A 21,761-nucleotide genomic window follows, 5' to 3' on the forward strand; every position below is an offset into this window, starting at 1 on the left:
CCCTTTAATGCACATTTTAAAGCTTACTAATGCAACCCAACATGATATAATTTAAAACACAAAATACTATATGATAGACAAATGAACCAAAATAGGTTCATAGTAAGCATTTTATTTTTTACTTTGAAATGCCTTTCTTCAAAAAAGCCTTTACAATAAGGTTTAACATTTGTTAACACATCATGAACGACTGTTGCAGCATTATAGGTTAGTTAATTCAACTTGAAATAATGTATTAGTACATGAAAAGATTATCTACATCAAAATTGCTAGTTTATGATACCTAATATCAATACATACGAGAATGAATTGAACCTTACAGTAAAAGGGTTACCAAACTTTTTAATGCAAGTAACATATGAACAACTAATCAGTGTGAAATGTAGAGAAAAGTCATACAGTGAATTCATAAGGAACTTCTTTTAATGGAAGTACAAACAAAAAAAGCATACAAAATTGGTTTCAAATGACCATCTAACTCAGACACGAGTTATTCCAATCAGAACTTTTTTACTGCCCAAAGAGCATAAAATTACATTCAGGAATTTAGGCAGGATGAAATCATTGCTACCCATTAAGCACAGATATCTTAAGTAAAAAAGGATACTCAGAACACTATGGAGAAGATACAATTTAAAAAAACTTTGGGGGCAAAAAACAAAAAAAAACATCACGGTTTCCAATCATCCTAGTCTGTTGAGGAGGAGCACACAGACATGCTTTCTCTGACAAGGCTGGCCTTGAACATTTCTCACTTCCGACCATTGGAACGTGAACGACTGAAAAGAAATAAGACAAATTCCATGAGCATAACTAAATACTCCAGCTGTGCCATTACACAACTACTCACAAGTGTAAACCTACCTGCGTGATCTTGAGAAAGACCTTGAAGGTTTATGGTTTCTATCGCGGGACAAAGACCTCTCTCTTCTCCTCTCTCTGGAAAGGGACCTTTAAAAGCCAAGTAAACACGTATAAATATGTTATAGCTACCTCATTACTAAGGAGCTCTAAGATATGAGGCAGATATGAGGCAAAGTTACAGTTTATATTCATAAGAACAACAGAGTTGACATTAGTTGCAGAAGGGTTATAAAAACATTTAAGCAACTCACCTGCTCCGACTACGACTAAAGCTCCGCCTCCTAGGAGACCTATATGCAGATGCAAGAAATACTGACAAGTCAGGGGTCAATATGGCCAAAATAATATTCATGATGCATGAAGCGTCATGAAATAGTCATTGTTTTGGAGTAGATACCAATTGGCCTTCAATGAAGGTCTTATGAAGCCCAATATGGGTCAAACAATTTTCAAAACAGCTATCTGTAAGAAGTGCCTGTTCCAGATTCATTTGCCAAACCTTTGTGCATAAATCAAAAAAAGTTTCAGTATGAAAACTACTGAAGGGATGTAAAAGTATCGTTTTGAAAAAGAAAAAAAAAAAGTCGTCTTATACTTATCTTATACCATCACAAAAAAGGTTATATCTCAAAACCACCAAATAAACAAAATTCAATGCCATTAAGCGGGAGGAAAAGGCATTAACTTACTATTTTGTTTTCAACAAGCTAGTTATGATGCAGTTAAGCTGAGTGCTGGTCAGGAGGGCGTAATTTGCGGGGAGATTTTGCCAGATGGTTGCTAGATGTTAAACAGCTATACAGTAGGTGGCTGCTGAGGATATGTTGTCATGTAGACATTTGGGGAGGGGCATAAGACCCGTTGATTGGTTGTAAGTGTGGCGTGGCTGGTTTTGCCGATCAGGTTAACGTTGGAGGAGGTGAAGGAGCCTGAGAGGCATGCTCAGGAACCAAAGGGCTGGTGGCCATGCTTGGATCATGTGAGCTGATTGGTGTACGCTGGTCACATGATGCTGAAAGAGGGCTAGTTGACTGACTCAGAGGTAGATGAGTAGAGGCTTGGTGATCTCTCTGAAAGGGGGGGTGGGGTGGTCAGCTTCATTAATATAAATATAAAAATGACATAAAACCCAAACAATGAGAAGATTCTTTGGAAAACTACAATTCAAGTTAATGAATATCCCTGAGCAAAAACTCAATGCACTCATTGTTGGTTAACCGATCCGAAGGCTGAAAACTGATCAGTGCAAGGAGAGCATGGGGAAGGTTTCGAACAGCTTGGCTGAATTTATGAAAAGATGCTGGTTTTGTCAGTCTCCACACCTAGGCTCATCACTCTGCCCAAAACTAAGCTTGTGGTAAAAGGGTTTTTAAGACATCTAGTCTCGTTTGAGAGCAGAAAAATAAACCATACCGGCGTCTAGGGGGTGGGCTGCGGCGTCTATAATCATCACGTGGGCGGCGATTCCAAGAAGGGGGTGGTCCTCGATACCTTGAGCGTTTTTCACCACTGGACATTTCAACTTGCACTCGACAACCACACAGTGTTCTGAAACAGACAAACATGGGGTTATAAGAATAGTTTACAGAAAGCGCATGTCACACTTCTAGAGCATACAGTACAACCACAAAGTAAACAAATTAACAAACAGCTCTTGCTGTTGATGACATTGTTTTAAATAGCATATAAAACTCAGTGTTATTTTAATATAATTTATAAACTATTATAACTTTTGAATACTTTGAATAACATTTTTATTTTTTTGTTTTCATTATAATTTGCTAAATTTTTATGTGTTTTTGCCATTTATTAGTTTTTGATTATAATGTCTATATAATTTTTTATTTAGTTTTAATTATTTAATATTTTAACTAAATGAACATGAGAAATGTTGCCGTAGCAATTAGCTGAAATAAGTTGAAGTTTATTTATATTTCATTGTATTTAAGTTCCTTTTTCATTTTATTTCAAGTAATATTATCATTGTTCTGTATTATTAGGTGTTGTATGTCTATCCCACCTCTTCTAGGACACTAAAATGGATAAAAAGTTGTCTTGGCAACTAGCTGAAATAAAATACGTTTTTTTTTAAATTATTATTTCGATTATACAATTTACAATCTTAGTTTACAATAATAACTCTTATACAACTATGTGCATTTTTGGATAGTTTCCATCAAAACCACAAGATGCAATTCTGCAAACCTTTGCTTAATCAGGATAATCTAATCTACAGGACAATGGCTGTTCCAGAGGACTAAATTTAAACAGATGTTCTTACCTTCCGTCAAGCTCCCTCACAGCATCGGTTGCATCTCTGGGGTCCTCAAACTCCACAAAAGCAAAGCCGGGAGGATTTCTTGCCACCCATACGCTCCTCAGGGTTTTTAAAATTATTATTTCGATTAAACAATTTACAATCTTAGTTTACAATAATAACTCTTATACAACTATGTGCATTTTTGGATAGTTTCCATCAAAACCACAAGATGCAACTCTGCAAACCTTTGCTTAATCAGGATAATCTAATCTACAGGACAATGGCTGTTCCAGAGGACTAAATTTAAACAGATGTTCTTACCTTCCGTCAAGCTCCCTCACAGCATCGGTTGCATCTCTGGGGTCCTCAAACTCCACAAAAGCAAAGCCGGGAGGATTTCTTGCCACCCATACGCTCCTCAGGGGACCATAATAGCCAAATGCTCTCTCCAACTCAGTTTTATTACCACTGTTGCCCAAATTGCCAACATAGACCTTACAATCTAGCGGGCAGTCCCGGCTTAGGGAAGGGTCTGTAGGGGAAAAACAGTTTAGTTTCAAGTATTATCAAAACTCTGTATTTCCTATGTCTATCCCAACTCTTTTAGCACACTAGAATGGATCATAGCTGGAATGGATGTTAAAAGAATGGAATAAAGACTCACCTCCCATATCTTCACCAATCCCAAACTCAGCTGCACACCTAAAATACTGCAAGAAATTAAACATAAGCACAGAGACTATGAATTTGCAATTAAACTGGATGATAGAAGCCTATCTTGTCAGTTGAGTTAAGTTTAAAAGCTGCAATACGTAACGATCAAAACTGTTACTAAAAAGGCTGAAAATTGACTTTGGAAACAATGAGAACACTAGCATGCGACACTGAATTACTCAAAGGATTTATAACACTCATCGAAAGCAGCTTTATAGGAAAAATACAAAAAATAAAAACGACAGTAAAACTATTTATAGTACACAAATGGTTTAACATTTAAAGTCTAATTAAACGTAATACGAACAGATTTGTTACGCACTAAATGTATGTACCAACCAAGCTAACAGGCTAACCTGAGTCTTTACAGGCCTACACAAGTCAACCACGCAAGAACAGACATATCAAACTGATTTAAATAAGCAAATTCGACTCCATTATAAGCTACACGCACATTATATAGTTATCAAATAATATATGTTTATTTTTCTTACCGGTAAATCTGCTTTGTTTGCGTTAGCGAAATCAAAAAGGCGCCACTGCAGCTAAACAATGGGCCACTCGCGAGCAAATCTAAATGTAAAGCACTTCCGGTTATCATCAACAACACGGACGTCGAAAGAAAAGCTCTCATGCCTAAAAATATCGGAAGGGCGCTACATTTCTGCTCTGAAACACACCTAAGACAACGATATTTAAAGGCTGCAAATATTTTAATAGTTCACATCTCAATGTCTAAAGGATGAAATTTGATGAATAGGTTCAGCACAGTTATAAAAAACACACCTTACCTTTTCGTTCCTTGTTTAATGAATGAACTTACCCTTCTATCTCAGGTCTACTTCGTAGAATACTTAACATTGTTATCATTAGTTGTTAACATTAACAAATTAATTATATATTTGTATATCATAACATAACATAGGCTATATAGCTATGTAGGCTATAGGCCTACTACTTAGTATTTGTATATTTTTGTGGATTATTTTACATGTACAATGTATTTGATCAAAATCATCACATATTATTTTGGAAAAGCTAAAAAATAGAATAAAATACAACTACATCATTAAAAAAAAGTAAATTATTATTATTTTGTATGTTACTTTTGGTTATGTAAGATGTAATATGTGCAACAAATATTATAACCTCTTTGATTAGCAAAATAAGGGGTCATAGAGGTGACAGAGCTTCAGCAACTCATTTAGGCTAAATCTTGGGGCAATAGTTCAGCCCTTGTTTTGGATTAAGCAAACACTGGTGTTATGTAACACACCTTGTATTCAAATAAAGATCATTACGCTGACTGGTTTTATTTTTGTCTGACTGGGCAGGTCAGTATGTTTACATCTTCATCACCCGTATCATACTCCAACTCTTCTGGGGATTTGTCTTTTGTATTCATTGCTGTTTTCTTATGCAATGTCTAAACAAAAAGAGCATCCCTTTCGAGAAACCAATATATATTTTCCTCATTCTTATGTTTCATGTGTAGGCTATTTGTATGCAAGACAATGTGAATTTGTGTTACCACACATGGCACAGTGTTTTTTTCCGCCCAGATTAGTACTGCACATTCTGTTCTGTTTTGCTTCCTGATGACTGGTTAGCCTCCCATGAACCCGCCCTCTCACTCTCCATAAAAGCAAGATATACATATGCTCTGAAGCACACACACACACTTTTTGTGGTTTGTGTGGCATTATCAACATGTTGATTAAGTTACTTCGACTCACACACAATGAAATGAAACTGATACTGATAAAGTATATTTTAATACAATTACTGCAACGTTCATACATCAATTAGATGATATTGTACATTTTAGTGGCACTCAAACAAGACAAGATATAATCACAAGAACTTTACTTTCTAATATCTGTTAAATGTTATCCTTCTGAAGTTTGAAATGCAAACATACATTGTAGATGATAAATCAGGTTAGCTTTTATAAATCTTTGTGAAAACATTTAAACAGATTTAAGATTACATTTCAAAAATCTCACATTGACTTACATTGATAGACCGTTCACAATTTTGACTGAATTGTGATTTATCTCATCTGATTTGCTTATATACATATTGTATTTAGCCTATAGTGCAAAACAGCAAGTGTCTTGGTTCCTGGAAGTATTTTTCCCATTAAAAGTGATGTAAGAGATTGTTTAGCATGCTGCAAATGTCCCTACTACCTGACAGATCACTGAAAAAGGTGTCCTGAGATGTCCTCTGTAAAAAGTAAAAAAAAAAAAAACAGTATGACCGTCTAAAGCTATTGCTTATCCAGTCAGATGACTCTGAGGTGCTTTCTGCCAGACAGTTATTTGGTTTGGGTTTTCTGACATATCTTTGGAGGATAGGTTTTTTTTAGATGGAGGTTGCAATCTATCTTTGGAATAGCATACTTACACTACCGGTTTTGTAATTATTAAGATTTTCATGTTTTGAAATACGTCTCTTATGCTCACCAAGTCTGCATTTATTTGATAAAAAATATAGTAAAACAGTAATATTGTGAATGTTTTTTTTTTATTTAAAACAACTGTTTTCCATTTTAACTGAATTTTTAGCAGCTATTACTTCAGTCTTCAGTGTCAGATGATTTAAAATATATTAAAACAGAAAACAGTTCTTTTAAATTGTAATAATATTTCACAATAATACTGTTTTACTGTATTTTTGATCAAATAAGTGCAGCTTTGCTATGCATAAGAAACTTATTTTAAAAACATTTAAAAAATCTTAAATCTCACAAAGATGACCTACTAAATTTACCAAAATATGCAATAAACCAGAGCACACTGTGCAGAATACTGTATCCCACAATGCAATGCGTGGACTTGGCCTGAAATTTCCTGTGTGACAAATGAACCAGAAGCAATATCAGCTCATTTTGACTCATTTCTAGACTGAACTGGTACAATTTAATGATAATTTCATTAAAAGCGCAAAACAACTGTATTTTATTTTTAAGCTCTGGACACCACTAACATTAATCATGATAAATGTTATCTAAAACGTCAAATAACATATTTTTATTTTGCATTATTATTATTATTATTATTATTATTTTAGGCAGTCTGGGTAGTTTGACAGTTTGCAATGCTTTATGGGAGTGGGTGGTTACGGTTGAGCTCTTTTGCCACTAATTACATTTAGAATTCAATAGTAGCAACAAATTCTCTGATTTTTGGATTGCTTTTCTAGATTAGGCTATAGGGTTGTACAGTTCTTTACTGGGAATTAGACAAATAAACATTTTTAAAATAAAGTTGAAATCACATTTGTGCCTTCTACAGAAAATATATCAATGCTTAACAATCTCCCATCTTATGGTAGGTCTGTTTATGTGGTTTAATTAAAAAGCTGTTAGTTTATGGAGAAAATTAATAGGATTTTTACCTCCTGAACTCTTCTATTAGGCTGTATAGTCACCTATAAGACTCACAATAAGAAGACAAGACACGTTGTCATGACAACGTCAAAAGATGCATAATTTAATATACATAGAATCAAAGTAAAAAAAAAAGAAAAGAAAAAGAAATGTAAATTCTTTAACCAATTGAAACTACTTCCGTTGGGATAGGATTTAAAAAAAAAAGTTCTTTATTACCCACATTCTTAATGACACACATCACATTTATTAGCTCTAGCCTACAATTTCCTGTTATTGGCGACATAAATAAATGTGGTTCCTTCCTTAGAATGCTGGTACATAGAAGGTTATTACCTCTCGCGTTGTCCTATGCCAAAAAGCAGGTCCATGCATTCAGGCGAATAAAGACACTTACACATGCCATGTTAATTCCGCTTCCCAGACGTTTGTATTAAATGTTCTTAAGCTGCATGCTAAAAACAGACGACGCGTGTGCGCAAGACCAGGTTTGTCAAGTTCAGTACCACTTCTTACCTCGGTTGCGCCGATGAGTCAACAGAGCCTCTACCGCACGTGCCACTGTGAACTAGAACATTTAGTTCTTGACGCGCGGACCTATTGATCTGAGAAACCAGTGAACAAACGAGCAGGATTTTTCTCTTGACTGTAACCAATAAAATCGACATTATTTGGCGACAAGGTGATACTCCTATAATCACTCCTTATTGCATGCTATTCCTTACAGTCGTTTCCATCCACAATCCTCATGTCCTCTCTGAAAATATGTTGTTTTTTATGTTAAATTTGGATACCATGCATAGACTGTGGACCCATAAATGCTTCTTATGCTTATGAAACAAGAAGATGAAAATGAATATAGAACCTTGCATGATATGGACGGTCATCTAGATGTAGATATTATGACAAAATAGGGAAAATGTGAACAAACGTGCTTTTATTTACATATTTGCTAAACATCTTTGGACTCTTTGAGTGTTTTGCATCACCAAACAGATTATTCATATCCTCTCTAAACATCTGTTAATGGTGGGTGAATCACTGTGCTGTAAGAAATAATCAGTATGTCCTTTCAGGAAGGGGTGTGATAAGTACAGAGAAATTGTATTTATGTTGAAGTATAAATACTATAACAAATTTTTGTTAAATTAAAAGGATCTAACTAAAAAGTGGGTAGCTTAAAGCATGTAAGGCCCTAGAACACACCAGATGTTAATTGAAATTAACTGAAACCAGTATCCTAAGACCTGTTACTTGACATAGGCTATTTTTAATATTTGTAAAACTATATGCTCTGCAGATGATGGAAAAGTGCATATAAGTGCATTATATATATGTAGAAAACTGTACACATATTTTTTGACATACTAGCACATCATTAAATTGTGGTCTCTGAAATTACAGCATACCATTTCCATTTTTTATGATTTGACACGCTAATTATTTAGTAGCTAATTTAAATCTCACATACTAAACAGGATTTACACTATGCAAATTAGGAAGAATATAATATTGCTAAAAATAAAAATCTGGTTATTGCAAATATGCTAGGAATCAAATGACAGGTCGTGGTGGTATATTATTATTCATTAATTGCTCTGTAAATGCTTTTTTTTTTTTTTTTTTTTTACAAATTGGAGATGAGTCAAACTTCAGTGGTTAATAAACAACAAGCCACAGATGTTCTGGATAGATCAAAACCTTAATCGAAAATATTACTTTAGCACATTAATGAGGTACATTTATTAAAGTACTTTATAACCCTCTGATAACAATTCCAGTAATTGATGCATTTTATTCAAGCTACTGTTTATGATCCATACTGAAAATAGTCTAGATTAATAAATGTACAAACTATGTTCATAAAGAGTATAAGTTCCTTTTATGTAAATGAAACCACATAGAATAATGGCCTATTCACCCTTTGACAGAAGAATACCTTAATCATATTCTGAATGTCATCACCACTAAGCCTTTAGTAAAGAAATTTTTTAATTTATTTTACAACAGATGTCTGTAAATTAAAAACATAACCACAAGTGTGTTTATTTTTCTACATTTAATTTTCACGTCAGAATTGTAAGAAAAAAAAAAACAGAACAAAATATTGATGATGATGAATTAAATGGACAGAGTGATTTTGATATAGATCATATACATAATATGATCATAGAACACGAACAGGAGAAAGGTCAAACAAGTTTATGTCCCCACTTGGACCTTGTTGGCAGTGACATATTGCTCTGAATCCTTATTCTTGAATGCCCCGCACTTGTTTGCTTGTGCCATCCGCACTGAGCAGTTTCACATTATAGGTAAACTCTGCCGCAGATCCCTGCTGCTAAGATACCAAACTGAGGCAGCGTTTTGTTCTACTCTCTTCCATGCTTGAGTATTTCAGTTTCCTGGATAATCCTGGAAAAGCTGCAGCCCTGTTGACATCATATTAAATAAATATAAGTTTAATTAATTACATTTTGGGCACATTTGAAAATATTCTAAAATGTATATCAAAATTACAAATCAATCAAATAAATGAATAGCATTTCTCTGGGTGATCATATATCTTTGATATACTGAATCTGCACAGAATCTTTAATAACTTTAACCGCAGAGCTCATCATGTTCCTGGATTAACTATCCATCTGAAATTATTACCTGAAAAAATCAGGCTTGAAAAGGGAAATCAATTCCTTTAAATCCAGACAATCATGCATGCCACCTGTGTTCCTGCTGACACCTCTTGTTGCTCTAGTGAATGAGTCAGGAACATTTTGTAACAGTTCCAGTCTTGCTTTTGAGGCAGGTAACATCAGCCAGTGCTGATGTTGTTCAATATTTGGCATGCTAACTTGAAAGGCTGGATTTGATGTCAACATATCCACTTGACATGGAATTATTCTGTGTAGAAATTAAATCTTTAAAACATAATACATTGAAGATGCTACTTAGCTTTAAATGTCAACACACTTCTAACACAGAATAGACAATGTATCATCTTAAACAGAAAACAATAAAACCTGTTAACTGTAAGTTACCTTACAATAAAAAAATGGATTTAACAGACAATAAATGTAATTTGACTGTAAAATGCTATATAAAATTGGAAGCAAAAAGTACTAGTATGTGATTTATGGTGAAAATCTGCATTAACAATGCATGTACATGGGAGCTACAAAACAGTAACATTTACAGTATAGTTTTGTCAAAATTACAGTAACAAGAGGTCCTTGCCGGAGACTTTACATTTTATAATGTTTTATTGAAATAATACATTTTCTAATGATTAGTGTAACCCGTTATACTGTATATATGTATAGCCTATTTATATTACATTTATGTCATTTCATTAATGTTTAGGCTTCTTGCATTATTACCCTTGTGGTGTTTTGTGTAGTGCATAGGCATGATAAATGAAAATCATTTTGATGAACATTTATGAATCTTCATTTCATCACCTGTTTTATTGTGGTGGTTATGCAATCCAAAAATACTATTCAAACGTCTACCATACATTTTTTTCAGCTGTCAACTGTACCGCAACCGGATTAAAAAAAAAATTTTTTACATTTTTTTTTAAGAATGCAGTGCGTTCTATCATTTTAAACTTCCACGTTTTTTTAAACATAATTTAGTCGTGTTGTTTTTTCCGCGTATCGCTGTGCTCTGACTGTGTGGTTGTACATGCTGTTCCCAACTTGAGCTGTTCAGTCAGCACACAACGGGTTACGGGTCAGGGTGTCTACAAGGACACTGTGTTCTCATCAGCGCGAGCTACAGTACCGCCGGAACATTGTGTTACTTTGTGGACAGTTTCCAAGGCCTGCCCTTAATTTTTACACTACACTTCCCTCCCCCGCGTTTACTCCTCCTCCTTTAGTCTCATTTCATTTTCCCCGTCCAAATGTCTCGTAGAGTATCGTGTATAGTGTTGATGGTTATTAGTGTGGAGAAGTGTAAAATACTGCCGGTAGAACATCTAGTACTCTCGCGCTGAGAGGGCGGGCTCATTCCCCTTTAAGCCGCTAGGCACAGGTTGTATTCGCCGGTAAGACAAACTGAAGTTGCATACGGACGGATATATGGTCAAACACGTGAGACGAACGAGCAACAAAAGGGAAATATTGTAAGTCTTTATTTCATGCTTGTTTTTTATTCTTTATCCATCACTTAATCTACCTTTTATATTTAAAACAGCTTTCTAAATATGGTCACTAGTAAAGAGAAAAGCCTGTTTTCTCACGGTGTTATGCTTTACCTACAAAATCAAGTAAAATAGCGCGCTCAATTTAATTACACACGTCATTTAACAGTCATCTTGCTTATTCTCTACAAATAATTAACCCCTTCTTCAAAATGTGGCTTTATATTTGAATTAAAATAAAAGAATAAATACTAATGTTGGAAAGAAAACTGTAGCTGTAATCTTATTTGCATGTTGCTATGGGTTTCATAGCCTTTTGTTGCGTCTGAGATGTATGGAAGATTGTACGAAACTGAGAGGACGTGAAGTACCCCTTTCAATTATGATGGTAGAGAACTCCTTGAATTTGTATTAATTTAAATGGCCCTTTTACATTTTATAATCCTTTATATTGTATACACACTGTTGCTTACTATTTCACAGACTCTCTTTCTCATTAATCCATCTTAAGGACAGTCTGAAAGACAGATGTTCTTGGTGTTTATAATGTAGAAATGAGAAATATGTTTTTGGATTGAAAATGTGCTATCTGTCTTTGCCTTTTTAATTTTTAGTTTGAGATGTGCTGGGAATTCAGGTTTTCAAGATTTGTAAATTATGTCATCTCATGACCCCGACTAACCGTTATACCACTGGCCAGATGCTACTCAGAGTTGGTTACACTGACTGGCTTTCTCAAGCATGTTTTTCTAAAATCTGTTTAGATTATATTTCACATTTTAATGTAAATTAAAAGTGGATCCTTGTGTCTTTTACAAGCTCAGAAAATCCTTTTTTAGTGTGTAACCATATATTCAGGTCTGGGAGGATCAAATATGATAATTTAACAATCAACCAATGAAATGATATTTCCCTTATCTGATTATTGGTGTCAGATGCATCTGTCCTTCACTGTTTACGTGGTCACACCCGTGATTTCTGTGTGAGAGATGTTTTCAAGAGTTGCAAAACCATCATTGTCTACAGATAATTTAATTTTGATGTTTTGGACAGCTTGTATGTCATTAATACAGAAAGAGACTGGGTGTCTGACAAGGTGATTAACTCGGAATCTGTATGAGTACATGTTGTGTTTAACTGTGGACGGTATGTTCAAGGATGGAATGAGTCAACTGTCTCTGAACACTCATCTTTGTTACAGGAATGCCTGTTGCAATATCACCACACTGCGGAAATCTGAGATGGAGCTCCAATAAGGGCTTAGAAAAGTCACACCACCTTTAAACGAGTCGATCACTGGAGAGAAAGACTTAGGGACAGTTGGCTGAAAAAGCATGAATAGATAACCAGGCATTGAGACAAACACAGGTAGACAAACAGACAAAGACAGTCTGGTTGGTAGTGGGACAGACCAGTACAAGTTGAGATATAGACAGATGAGTTATCAGATGAGTGGTCCTTGAATAAAATGAGTAAAAAACGAGAACAATTTAAGTTATTAAATGCAACAAGTGGTGAAGTACACACCAAATTCAGGGTTTTTATGCGAGCCTTCATCATCGTTACATCTTATGGCTGATTTTTAAGGAACATCTATTAGAGGAACTTCATAACACTTGATTCCGAGAAAACTTTTAGAAGCACTCAGCTGTTAAAAAAGGTTTCGGGTGATTAATTTACTTAGCCCAGGGTCAGAATTTAGTTACAATTGTTAACATTTAAAATGGAAAAAATCATGCCAACAAAACCAGAGAAGTTTTTACTTCTTGTACAGTAAGATGTTTAACATAAAATGTGTATGCTATTATTTCTGCGTCCTTTACAGTGATAAGGCTTCCTGGTGTTGCGGTTGTATCTGTGACTCTTTTTGACTTACTTACTGTATATCCACCTCCTTCATCTTGGGTTTTCAGAATAAATCGTGCTCAAAGAACGATACGTTTCCACAGCAATGATGTTGCAGCCAGGATGGTAGCAGACTATTTTGCGAGTCAAATAGCCTGGACTGTTAGTTTTCACTCTGCTATATTCCCATTCCAAGACATAAGCCCTAAATTGATATGCAGTGAGGTGAATATTTGTATTAATGAATATATTATACTTTCAGTGCTAAAGGATGTTAGTTATTCATTGATCAGTTTGGCACAGAGCAGTTCCAGAAAAAATAGACATAGACTTTTTTATTGTTGTCTTTATTTAGGTATGTGCTGCTATATCTATTCTTATGCATTCATTGAACTTTCCTTGAAATTTATTTGCTTCCTGTAACCTTCAGCATGTGTGTGGATAAAAATGAATGTCTTTGATTGAGAGCCTTGAGTGATTGTAGTATCTCGCCGCCTAAAGTAAAGTGGACTGGACTGAATGTTCCCTTCTCTGTTCTGTTTTGTTCCCGTGTCTTTTTACTAGGTTTACTGACATAAATCTCACAAGACACCCTTCTCTAGAATCTGAATTTGTGCCAGCACCTCTGAATAAAAGGAACATAGTGTTCCGCCGCACACGTTCACAAGCTTTGGTGTACATTTAAATAAAAATACCCCAAAACTCTACATGCATCTGCTTCTAAACACACACACACACACACACAGACACACACAGACACACACACAGACACACACACACACACACACACAGACACACACACACACACACACACACAGAGGCAGGTAACAACTGACAATTTGCATTTGTCTAAATATAGCAGCGCCTTATTATAATTGGCTAAAATTTAAAGGTAAATATTGTATTTTTGTTTTTAGGGGAACACGGGTATGTATGAGTGGTGAGATGTCATCTTTAGAGGATATCTTTTCCACTAACCAGTGCCCAACTGATGTCTTTACCTCCCAAGGCACTGATGTCACTCCAAACGGTGACCGTGGAGTATGTAAGGTAATCCAGTCCTTAGTAACTCTATATCACAGCTGTTTACAAATTCTGTATTTTTCCTGTAGTCATGAATGATACAGTGGGTCCAAAAATCTGCAACCACTAGTGAAAGTTCTTCTCTTTTCTATTTTCTAACTGAATACATTTTTTTCCTAAAAATAAATTTTTAATAAAAAATAAAGTTTAATTGAATTGATAAATACATTTTAAAATAAAGTTTAATTGAAAAAAAAAAAATCATTGGAATGTTCCAAAGAACATTGTGTCACTTAAAAACTTGCTTATTGTTTATTTGCAGGTTTAAATGAAAAAAGGGACTTTAGACTTCCACTATAATTTGATTTGTCTGCTAAAGTGATACTATTTCAAAAGTTTCCATAATTTGCTGATACATTTTACATCCACTTGTTCGTGTGTGTTTGTGCTGTTGATTCAAGGAGCATATGCTTTACTGAAGTGGACTTGTGAGAGTTAGTGAAAACTTGACTTAAATCAGTGCATTTTTTTAACATTCAGAATGATCTGCCGTTAATTTAAAATAAGTATGAGGTTGTGTAAGGATGGATTGTTAATTTTTCTCCCCTGCGTCTCTAAAGATTGTGAAACAGCATGGTGTGGAAGGGGAAAAGCCGATGATTGGGGACAGGGTGTACGTCCACTACACTGGCAGACTCCTAAATGGCAAGAAGTTTGACTCCAGTCTAGACCGCAAAGAGCCTTTTGTTTTCAATGTGGGAAAAGGTAATAGATTTCATAGATTTATTTTTTTTGACTAAATTTGATCATTTTACAAATGTTAAGTGTTGTTATTGAAACAAATTCTATGTTGAAAGAGGGCCTTTGCTGAAAGAAATCCAGTGTGACAAAGGGATAAGCAGAAAAATAATTTTATGTGCTATGCTATTATATACATTATTATATACATACTTTTCACATTCATTAATCATAACATGGCCCACTTTGCAGTGTGTAATTATTTGGCTCAGCTAGATTCAGTTGTGGACGGTGGTTCCACACATTGGGTTTTTGATGGATTTGCTTAACCTTAAATTAAACTCCCTACTCAAATAACTTGTTTAGTAGAAAACCGAACTGAACTGGGTATACCATAATAAAATTAGACATTAGTCACATGAACTCTCTTGTGGTTAACTGCTAGCTAGCAAGAGTGCAGTAATTGATTTTTCAGCGAAGCAACATGCATCATACTCTTCATGTAACCGTCCACATTCTAAGTAAAACTCCACTCCTCTCCACATAAGAGAAACTCTTCTAAATATTAACATTAAAGGACATGAAACATTTTTTCATCTCATCTCAAAAACACTTCATTTAACATTTACCCGTCCAGTCCAATGCATCCCTATGAAGTTTTAGCAAGGAAACTTTAAATTAATAATAATAAACTTTATTTATTATTATTATTATTATCATCACTACTACTACTACTACTACTACTACTACTAAACTTTATTATTATTAAAAAAATAAACTTTAATATAAATTATGTAGTCCCAACACAAATACATTAAGCTTTTATTTTGCTCTTTAAATTCACTTCAAATAAAATTTAGTTTAAGAATTGCATTTTACTTGTTCATTTTGATTACGTAAATTGAGAAAGGAGCAAATCAGATATCATTTTAAAGTGATGTAATAGATGACAGAAGTTTATTTAAAAAGAATAAAAACAGAAAATCTAAACAATATTTTTTTATTTGAACTACACATGCAAATAGTTTATATTATACTGACATTTAGGATGCTACTCTATCAAAAGTGTCTGTTAAATGGAATGATTATACAACCTGCCAATTTCATTGTACAATTCTCACTAAAGAGCAAGGCTGAAATTCCTGTTTAATGACATTTGCGGTTGCATTTAAAAAGCGGTGTAATTGCTGGTGTTGTTTAGACATGTGGTGCCTCCCTTATTATCTGCTGTTTCATTATCAAAGAAACAAATTGTATTTAATCTTAAAGGGTATTAACACAAATCATTAACTATGAAAATGAGCCACAAACTATTTTTTGGTTTATTTAATTTATTAATTTATTAAAAATATAATTTTTTTGGAGTACCTGTGGGTTATGAATTTTTATTAATAAGACTATTTATTTATAGTAAGTAATTATTTGTATATAAATGGACAATATTTATATACTTTTAGAATAAAATATATATAGTATTGAAGCATTTAAGTGATGGAGTCCTGTCTGGTTGATTCACACAGGTCAGGTCATCAAGGCGTGGGACATTGGCGTTTGTTCCATGCAGAAAGGAGAAGTGTGCTTGATGCTCTGTAAGCCTGAATATGCGTACGGTTCATCTGGCAGCCCCCCAAAGGTTCCTCCCAATGCCACACTTGTGTTTGAGGTAGGAACATCAAGCACTTAAATAACCTACATGTTCATGGATGAATTGTGAAAATATCTTAGTTTGTAGAGAATGCATTATTGGTGTCTTTTCAACCATGGACACTTACGGTGGACATTTAAAAAAAGTTTTTTAGTTTTAAATTCAGTTTTAATGTGACTTTAATATGACAGAAAGAAAAAAAGTAAATAAAATTGTTATCATTAATTGTTAACATTGTTATTTTTGTTTCTCTGTGATATAAAAATGCTAGACACAGAACACATAAATACTCTTTTGGTATAAGCTTGTTATCTTTAAAAGTACAAATGGTTCTGCTTCCCACAATTAGATTGAGCTGCTGAGCTTCAGAGGGGAGGAGCTTACAGAAGATGGTGGGATCGTGAGGAGAATAAAGGTCAAAGGCGAAGGCTATTACAATCCTAATGAAGGGGCCACAGTACATGGTACGTCTTGAGAATCTTGAATGTTCAGAATGTGGTTGTTATTCATAGATAATGCGTTCACATGATCACTGCCTCTTTTGGATACACTATTAATGCTGTCTGGTTTCTGTTTCTCAGTACACTTGGAGGGGAGGTGTGGAGGTCGCTTATTTGATTCTCGAGATGTCACCTTTGTAGTGGGTGAATCAGAGGACGTGGGTGTTCCTTTAGGAGTGGACAGGGCCATGGAGAAAATCCAAAAAGGGGAATGCTGTTTATTATACCTAAAGCCCAAGTAAGATTAGCTTTTTATAGCTATTGTATTTAGTGTATGTTTGGTAAGGAAAATATAATATAATATAATATAATATTGCTGACAACCCAGATTCAGCCTTATGTAAACTAATATAAAATATTTCCATGCCTAGTATCTGCATATAATAAAGTCATCAACCAACCATAATGCTGATAATCTGACATACTCTTTCCTTTTTTATATAACTATCCCCATCTTACTCAGTCTATGTTATGCTTTCAGATACGGTTATGGCAAAGAGGGTAAAAAAGAATATGACATTGGATCAAATGCAGAACTACTATATGAAGTAACACTGAAAGACTTTGAAAAGGTGAGATATTTCATTTTTCGACCCAAAATGTTCATTCCAAAAGCTTTTTGTTGTTCAGAATACAGCGGGGTCCAGAAATCAAAGTCCACTAATATTACTTGATACAATCCATTACCATTATATATAGCATCCATTATTTTTCCATTACAAGTTTTTTATATTGCATTACAAGTATATTGAACATCTGACTTTTTGTACAAAGGAGCTCACATAGTCCATGTCAAATTAGCTTATTTTATTAGCAACTGACAAATTGCTTATTTTTAAATCCTGTTTTCAGGGTTTCAATGTGATCTTAGAACTTTGGAACCCACTGTGTGTGTGTGTGTGTGTGCATTTATCTCTTTTAAAGTATTTAATTATTGTTTTATTTCATTAATATGGAATAAAAAAAAAAACAGGGTTAAAATAGCCAGGTCAAATATTATGTTTTCAAACAAATATGACTTTGATAAGGGAGTTCTGGGCATCCTAGAATACTGTTAAAGTGCTCATTTTTAAATTATATTTTCAGGGTTTCAGTGTGACCTTAGAACTGTGGAACCCACTGTATCTCTGTGTGTGTGTGTGTGTGTGTGTGTGTATATATATATATATACACACACACACACAGTTTTATTACATTAATATGGAATTTAGAAAATATGGGTAAAATATGTTTTCAAACTCGTGTCTTTGAAAAGGGAGTTGAAAATCCCAGAATACAGTTAAAGTGCGCCCTCTAATGGTCATAGAGAGAATCAGCAGAAAATCGAGAAAGTCTAAAAATTCCTCTCATTGTTTCCCCAGGCCAAAGAATCCTGGGAAATGGACCTTAAAGAGAAACTGGAACATGCTGTTTTAGTCAAACAAAAAGGGACGCAGTATTTCAAGGTTCGCCTCCATTTTTGTCTTTGGTGTAGAGTCGCTTGCCTACTGAGTTGCTTTTCATTTTATTGTAGGCAAGCATCCTGCATTTTGTTTTTACTTGTGTAATAGTGAATATATAAAACTAATTACTAGTTATTAGTAATATAATAATAACGTATATGCAAAATGATTGACTTAATTTTACTACAAATAAACACTCTTTCTAAAAATGTTACTAATTTTTTTCAGTCTTCTTTATACTGTGCATTCAGGCTGGATGGTATAACTATGCTGTAATTCAGTATCAGCGGATTGTAAACTGGTTAGAGATGGAGTGTGGTGCAGGAAAAGAGCAGCAACAAGCCATCCAGGACCTCCTATTAGTGGCCCATCTGAATCTTGCCCTGTGCTTTCTGCGATTGCGCGAGTACTCTCAAACAGTGGAGAACTGCAACAAGGTACACTCAAATAGCAGTGAACAAAATATCATCCATGTGTTTCAAAACATTTGTTTCTTACTGTGTCTTACTGGTTGTCATTACTAGGTTATGGAGCTGGACCCAGAAAATGAGAAAGCTCTATATCGGCGAGGTGAAGCACGTCTGTTGCGCAACGAGTTCAGCATGGCTCTAATGGACTTCAAGCAAGTTTTGCAAGTTAACTCCTTTAACCGTGCTGCCCGCAGCCAGATTGCCGTCTGTCAGCGCAAGATTCGTGAGCACCATGAGCGGGACAAGAAGATCTATGCAAACATGTTCCAGAGGTTTGCTGAACACGATGCTAAGGTATGCCAACTATCACACTGGCCAGATGGAAAAGTTTATTCTTGACAAATTCACTCGTTGCAGTTTCAGGAATGCAGCATTAGGAAGTGCTTAATTCCTCACTTGAATGAACAATGCCCTTGGTTGTACTCAACAAATGTAACCACATTCAAAAACACTAATACAGCTGAGGCTCAGACATAATCTAAAGCTTATTGACATTTTGACATGCAGTGCTAGTCAGGTTAACAAATAAAATCAAATGCAGTGTTTTTTGTTTAATTGAAGTAATATGACATTTTTCAAAAATGCAAATTAAGCCTCATGTTATGGCAATGCTCTTTTGCATATAATGAAAGTAATTGTGACCATTTTGTCCAAAAATTACAAAAAACATAATTAAAGCAAATTAAATTAAGTCAGTATGACTTTTTTTTTTTGCTATATTCAAAGTCTTCTGAAGCTGATGTTTACGCAAGGAACAAACTGAAATTTAAGTTGTTACTAAGAATCTTCCTTTTTTGCTGTAGCTCTTCCTATATGAAAATGTAATATGTTACATATAAGGTGATATATAATTATGTGTAAGTTTATAACAAAATCCCCATAGTAAAATTTGTGTACATAATTAAGTTAATAAAATGGATATGATGCGTTTTTATATGGTACTATATGTAGCAGCTATATATTTAGTATTTAACAATATATTAGTCAACAATATGTATTTTATTTATATATGGAATTTTATTAAAACACACACACACACGTATATGAATTTTTTCAATTTCTAATAGATTTCATATATGTTTTTACTTCATATGACACTGTTTCATATATGGAAATTACATTTACGCATGGGTTTAAATCAGTGGTTCTCAAGCCAATATATACTAAGAAGAATGCTGAATATTTTAAATGAGCTACAATTTTTTATTTTATTTCAGCAATTATGTTCTGTATTCCAGAACTATAGTATGTGTTCTTCAATTTAAAAAAATTATTGAGGAAAAATTAAAAGTAAGCATTTTATTTTAGAGGTTAAATCTAGGTTTGATTATTTGAATATTTTCATTTGTGGGCAAACTACAATTCCTTTTTTAACCTCTCTGAAAACACTATTAGTTTCAGCATTTAAAAATGTTGTTTCTGTTTTTAGGTGGGCCGATTAAAAAGGAAAAAAGAAGAGAGTGGAATTTCAGATCAGAATATGCAGGGACTAAAGAGACCTTGTCTCAGTCAGGACGGCTCCTAAAACTCCAGACGCTATTCAGGAGGCCCAAGCAAGGAGGTCAGGCTCTGGGGATGGCTGGTCCATCTTCGATTGCGTCATGAAAGAGGCAATGGGTAGAGGTGTGGATGAGCCCTCTATACACCTTGACCTCAGACCTCATTATCGCTCAGACTGAAAGCAAATGCTGGGAAAGTTTCGCATAATGGTTTATAGACGTTGAGGAGCTGCAGACCTTAATGACATTCCTACAACTACAAAGACAAACAACAACAACAAAAACCAAAGCGCACAATTCTATGACCACCTGTAAACCTGTACGGTGCACGCCTCGGCTATCAGAAAGGCATTCATCCGCTGCATTAATGCAAAAGCATTATAGACTTGAATACAACCTAGTACCTTACCATGTACTGTACAGTATTTAGTGTAATTGCATTGATTTTGTGCATTATCAGATTAGGAGTTTAAGTTTGCAGTGGAAGGCTGTGTACTGGGGGCTTGATATTTTTTGTACTATATTTGTACAAGTGTGTCTGATATTTAGATTCAAGTGACCATAGTGGGTAGCTGGACCTAAATGTGCAATCCTCCCTTTGGGAAAAACCTATTTTGTGGCAGGCCTACATTCACAAACACACTTTTGATACTTTTGAGAGACTGGTGCATGCTTCTTTACTGCATCCTGGGAGCGTCCTCGATTTGGGACTGTATTTTAAAACATCTGCAGGTTAGTTTGAACCCGGAACCCGGTAGATATACTTGACTGAAGTTCAATAGCTATATTTTTGAGCTGAGTTTCCATTACAGTTTAAAGCTCAGATGCTTTTTAGACAAATCTTTTGACATGATAGGAATATTTCAAAGAACTGTTCTCTTAAAACCCACTTGTTTATTTGATCAAATACTAACTAGTGTGGTTTGCATGTTTTTCAGTATGTTCCCCATGTTTCAGACAGTTTTAATAATATTAATAATAAACTTGTTTGTTAACTTTTTTCTGTTTACAGTTTGATGCATTACAGCAGGCCTGTCAATAAATATTCAAAGAAAACGGTTTAACTGTCCTGTGTTTTTGTAGTTGTTTGCACTCAATGTCTGACATTTACATACTAAACATCTATGAACATGCTTTTCAGAAATATTATGTACACAACTGTTCAAATATTTGGGGGAAGTTTTTTTTTTTTTTTTTTGCTTTTTTGAAACTTTATTTTTTTT

The 21,761-nt window shown here is 34.4% G+C and overlaps 2 protein-coding genes across 4 annotated transcripts; one reads left to right on the top strand and one right to left on the bottom strand.

Moving 5' to 3' along the window:
• Window positions 1-325: 325 nt before the first annotated feature.
• LOC107712108 (serine/arginine-rich splicing factor 3) lies at window positions 326-7,943 on the bottom strand. 3 transcript variants are annotated; one of them, XM_016517246.1, is made up of 8 exons: window positions 7,569-7,943; window positions 3,789-3,834; window positions 3,532-3,656; window positions 3,146-3,231; window positions 2,278-2,412; window positions 1,116-1,154; window positions 865-951; window positions 326-779 (listed from the first exon to the last, which is right to left on the bottom strand). In XM_016517246.1, the coding sequence occupies exons 1-8, from the start codon at window positions 7,605-7,607 to the stop codon at window positions 752-754; spliced, it is 585 nt and encodes a 194-aa protein (XP_016372732.1). In that variant the 5' UTR covers window positions 7,608-7,943; the 3' UTR covers window positions 326-751. The 3 variants fall into 3 exon arrangements, with proteins under 3 accessions (XP_016372732.1, XP_016372734.1, XP_016372733.1); XM_016517248.1 differs by lacking the exon at window positions 7,569-7,943 and adding an exon at window positions 4,333-4,489; XM_016517247.1 differs by lacking the exon at window positions 3,146-3,231 and having other exon boundaries at window positions 3,446-3,656.
• Window positions 7,944-11,116: 3,173 nt separating this feature from the next.
• Window positions 11,117-21,597, top strand: LOC107712109 (peptidyl-prolyl cis-trans isomerase FKBP5-like). Its single transcript, XM_016517249.1, has 11 exons — window positions 11,117-11,358; window positions 14,139-14,271; window positions 14,865-15,009; window positions 16,503-16,645; window positions 16,977-17,091; window positions 17,209-17,365; window positions 17,609-17,699; window positions 18,489-18,572; window positions 18,821-19,006; window positions 19,094-19,333; window positions 20,469-21,597. Exons 1-11 carry the CDS (start codon window positions 11,315-11,317, stop codon window positions 20,562-20,564), a joined length of 1,434 nt encoding a protein of 477 aa, XP_016372735.1. The 5' UTR covers window positions 11,117-11,314; the 3' UTR covers window positions 20,565-21,597.
• Window positions 21,598-21,761: the final 164 nt, after the last annotated feature.

Source organism: Sinocyclocheilus rhinocerous, unplaced genomic scaffold (assembly GCF_001515625.1).
Source record: "Sinocyclocheilus rhinocerous isolate Xijiao unplaced genomic scaffold, SAMN03320098_v1.1 scaffold1710, whole genome shotgun sequence".
NCBI lineage: Eukaryota > Metazoa > Chordata > Actinopteri > Cypriniformes > Cyprinidae > Sinocyclocheilus > Sinocyclocheilus rhinocerous.

What these genes read in the sequence shown, in the direction of transcription:
- LOC107712108 (XM_016517246.1), bottom strand. Translation starts at nt 7,607, where the DNA reads ATGCATGGACCTGCTTTTTGGCATAGGACAACGCGAGAG. An exon ending in TTTAGTCGTAGTCGGAGCAG is followed by an intron (nt 952 to 1,115) that starts GTGAGTTGCTTA and finishes TGGCTTTTAAAG; the next exon opens with GTCCCTTTCCAGAGAGAGGA. An exon ending in TCTTTCTCAAGATCACGCAG is followed by an intron (nt 780 to 864) that starts GTAGGTTTACAC and finishes ATTTCTTTTCAG; the next exon opens with TCGTTCACGTTCCAATGGTC.
- LOC107712109 (XM_016517249.1), top strand. Translation starts at nt 11,315, where the DNA reads ATGGTCAAACACGTGAGACGAACGAGCAACAAAAGGGAAATATT. An exon ending in AGCAACAAAAGGGAAATATT is followed by an intron (nt 11,359 to 14,138) that starts GTAAGTCTTTAT and finishes TTTTGTTTTTAG; the next exon opens with GGGAACACGGGTATGTATGA. An exon ending in TTATTATACCTAAAGCCCAA is followed by an intron (nt 17,366 to 17,608) that starts GTAAGATTAGCT and finishes TTATGCTTTCAG; the next exon opens with ATACGGTTATGGCAAAGAGG.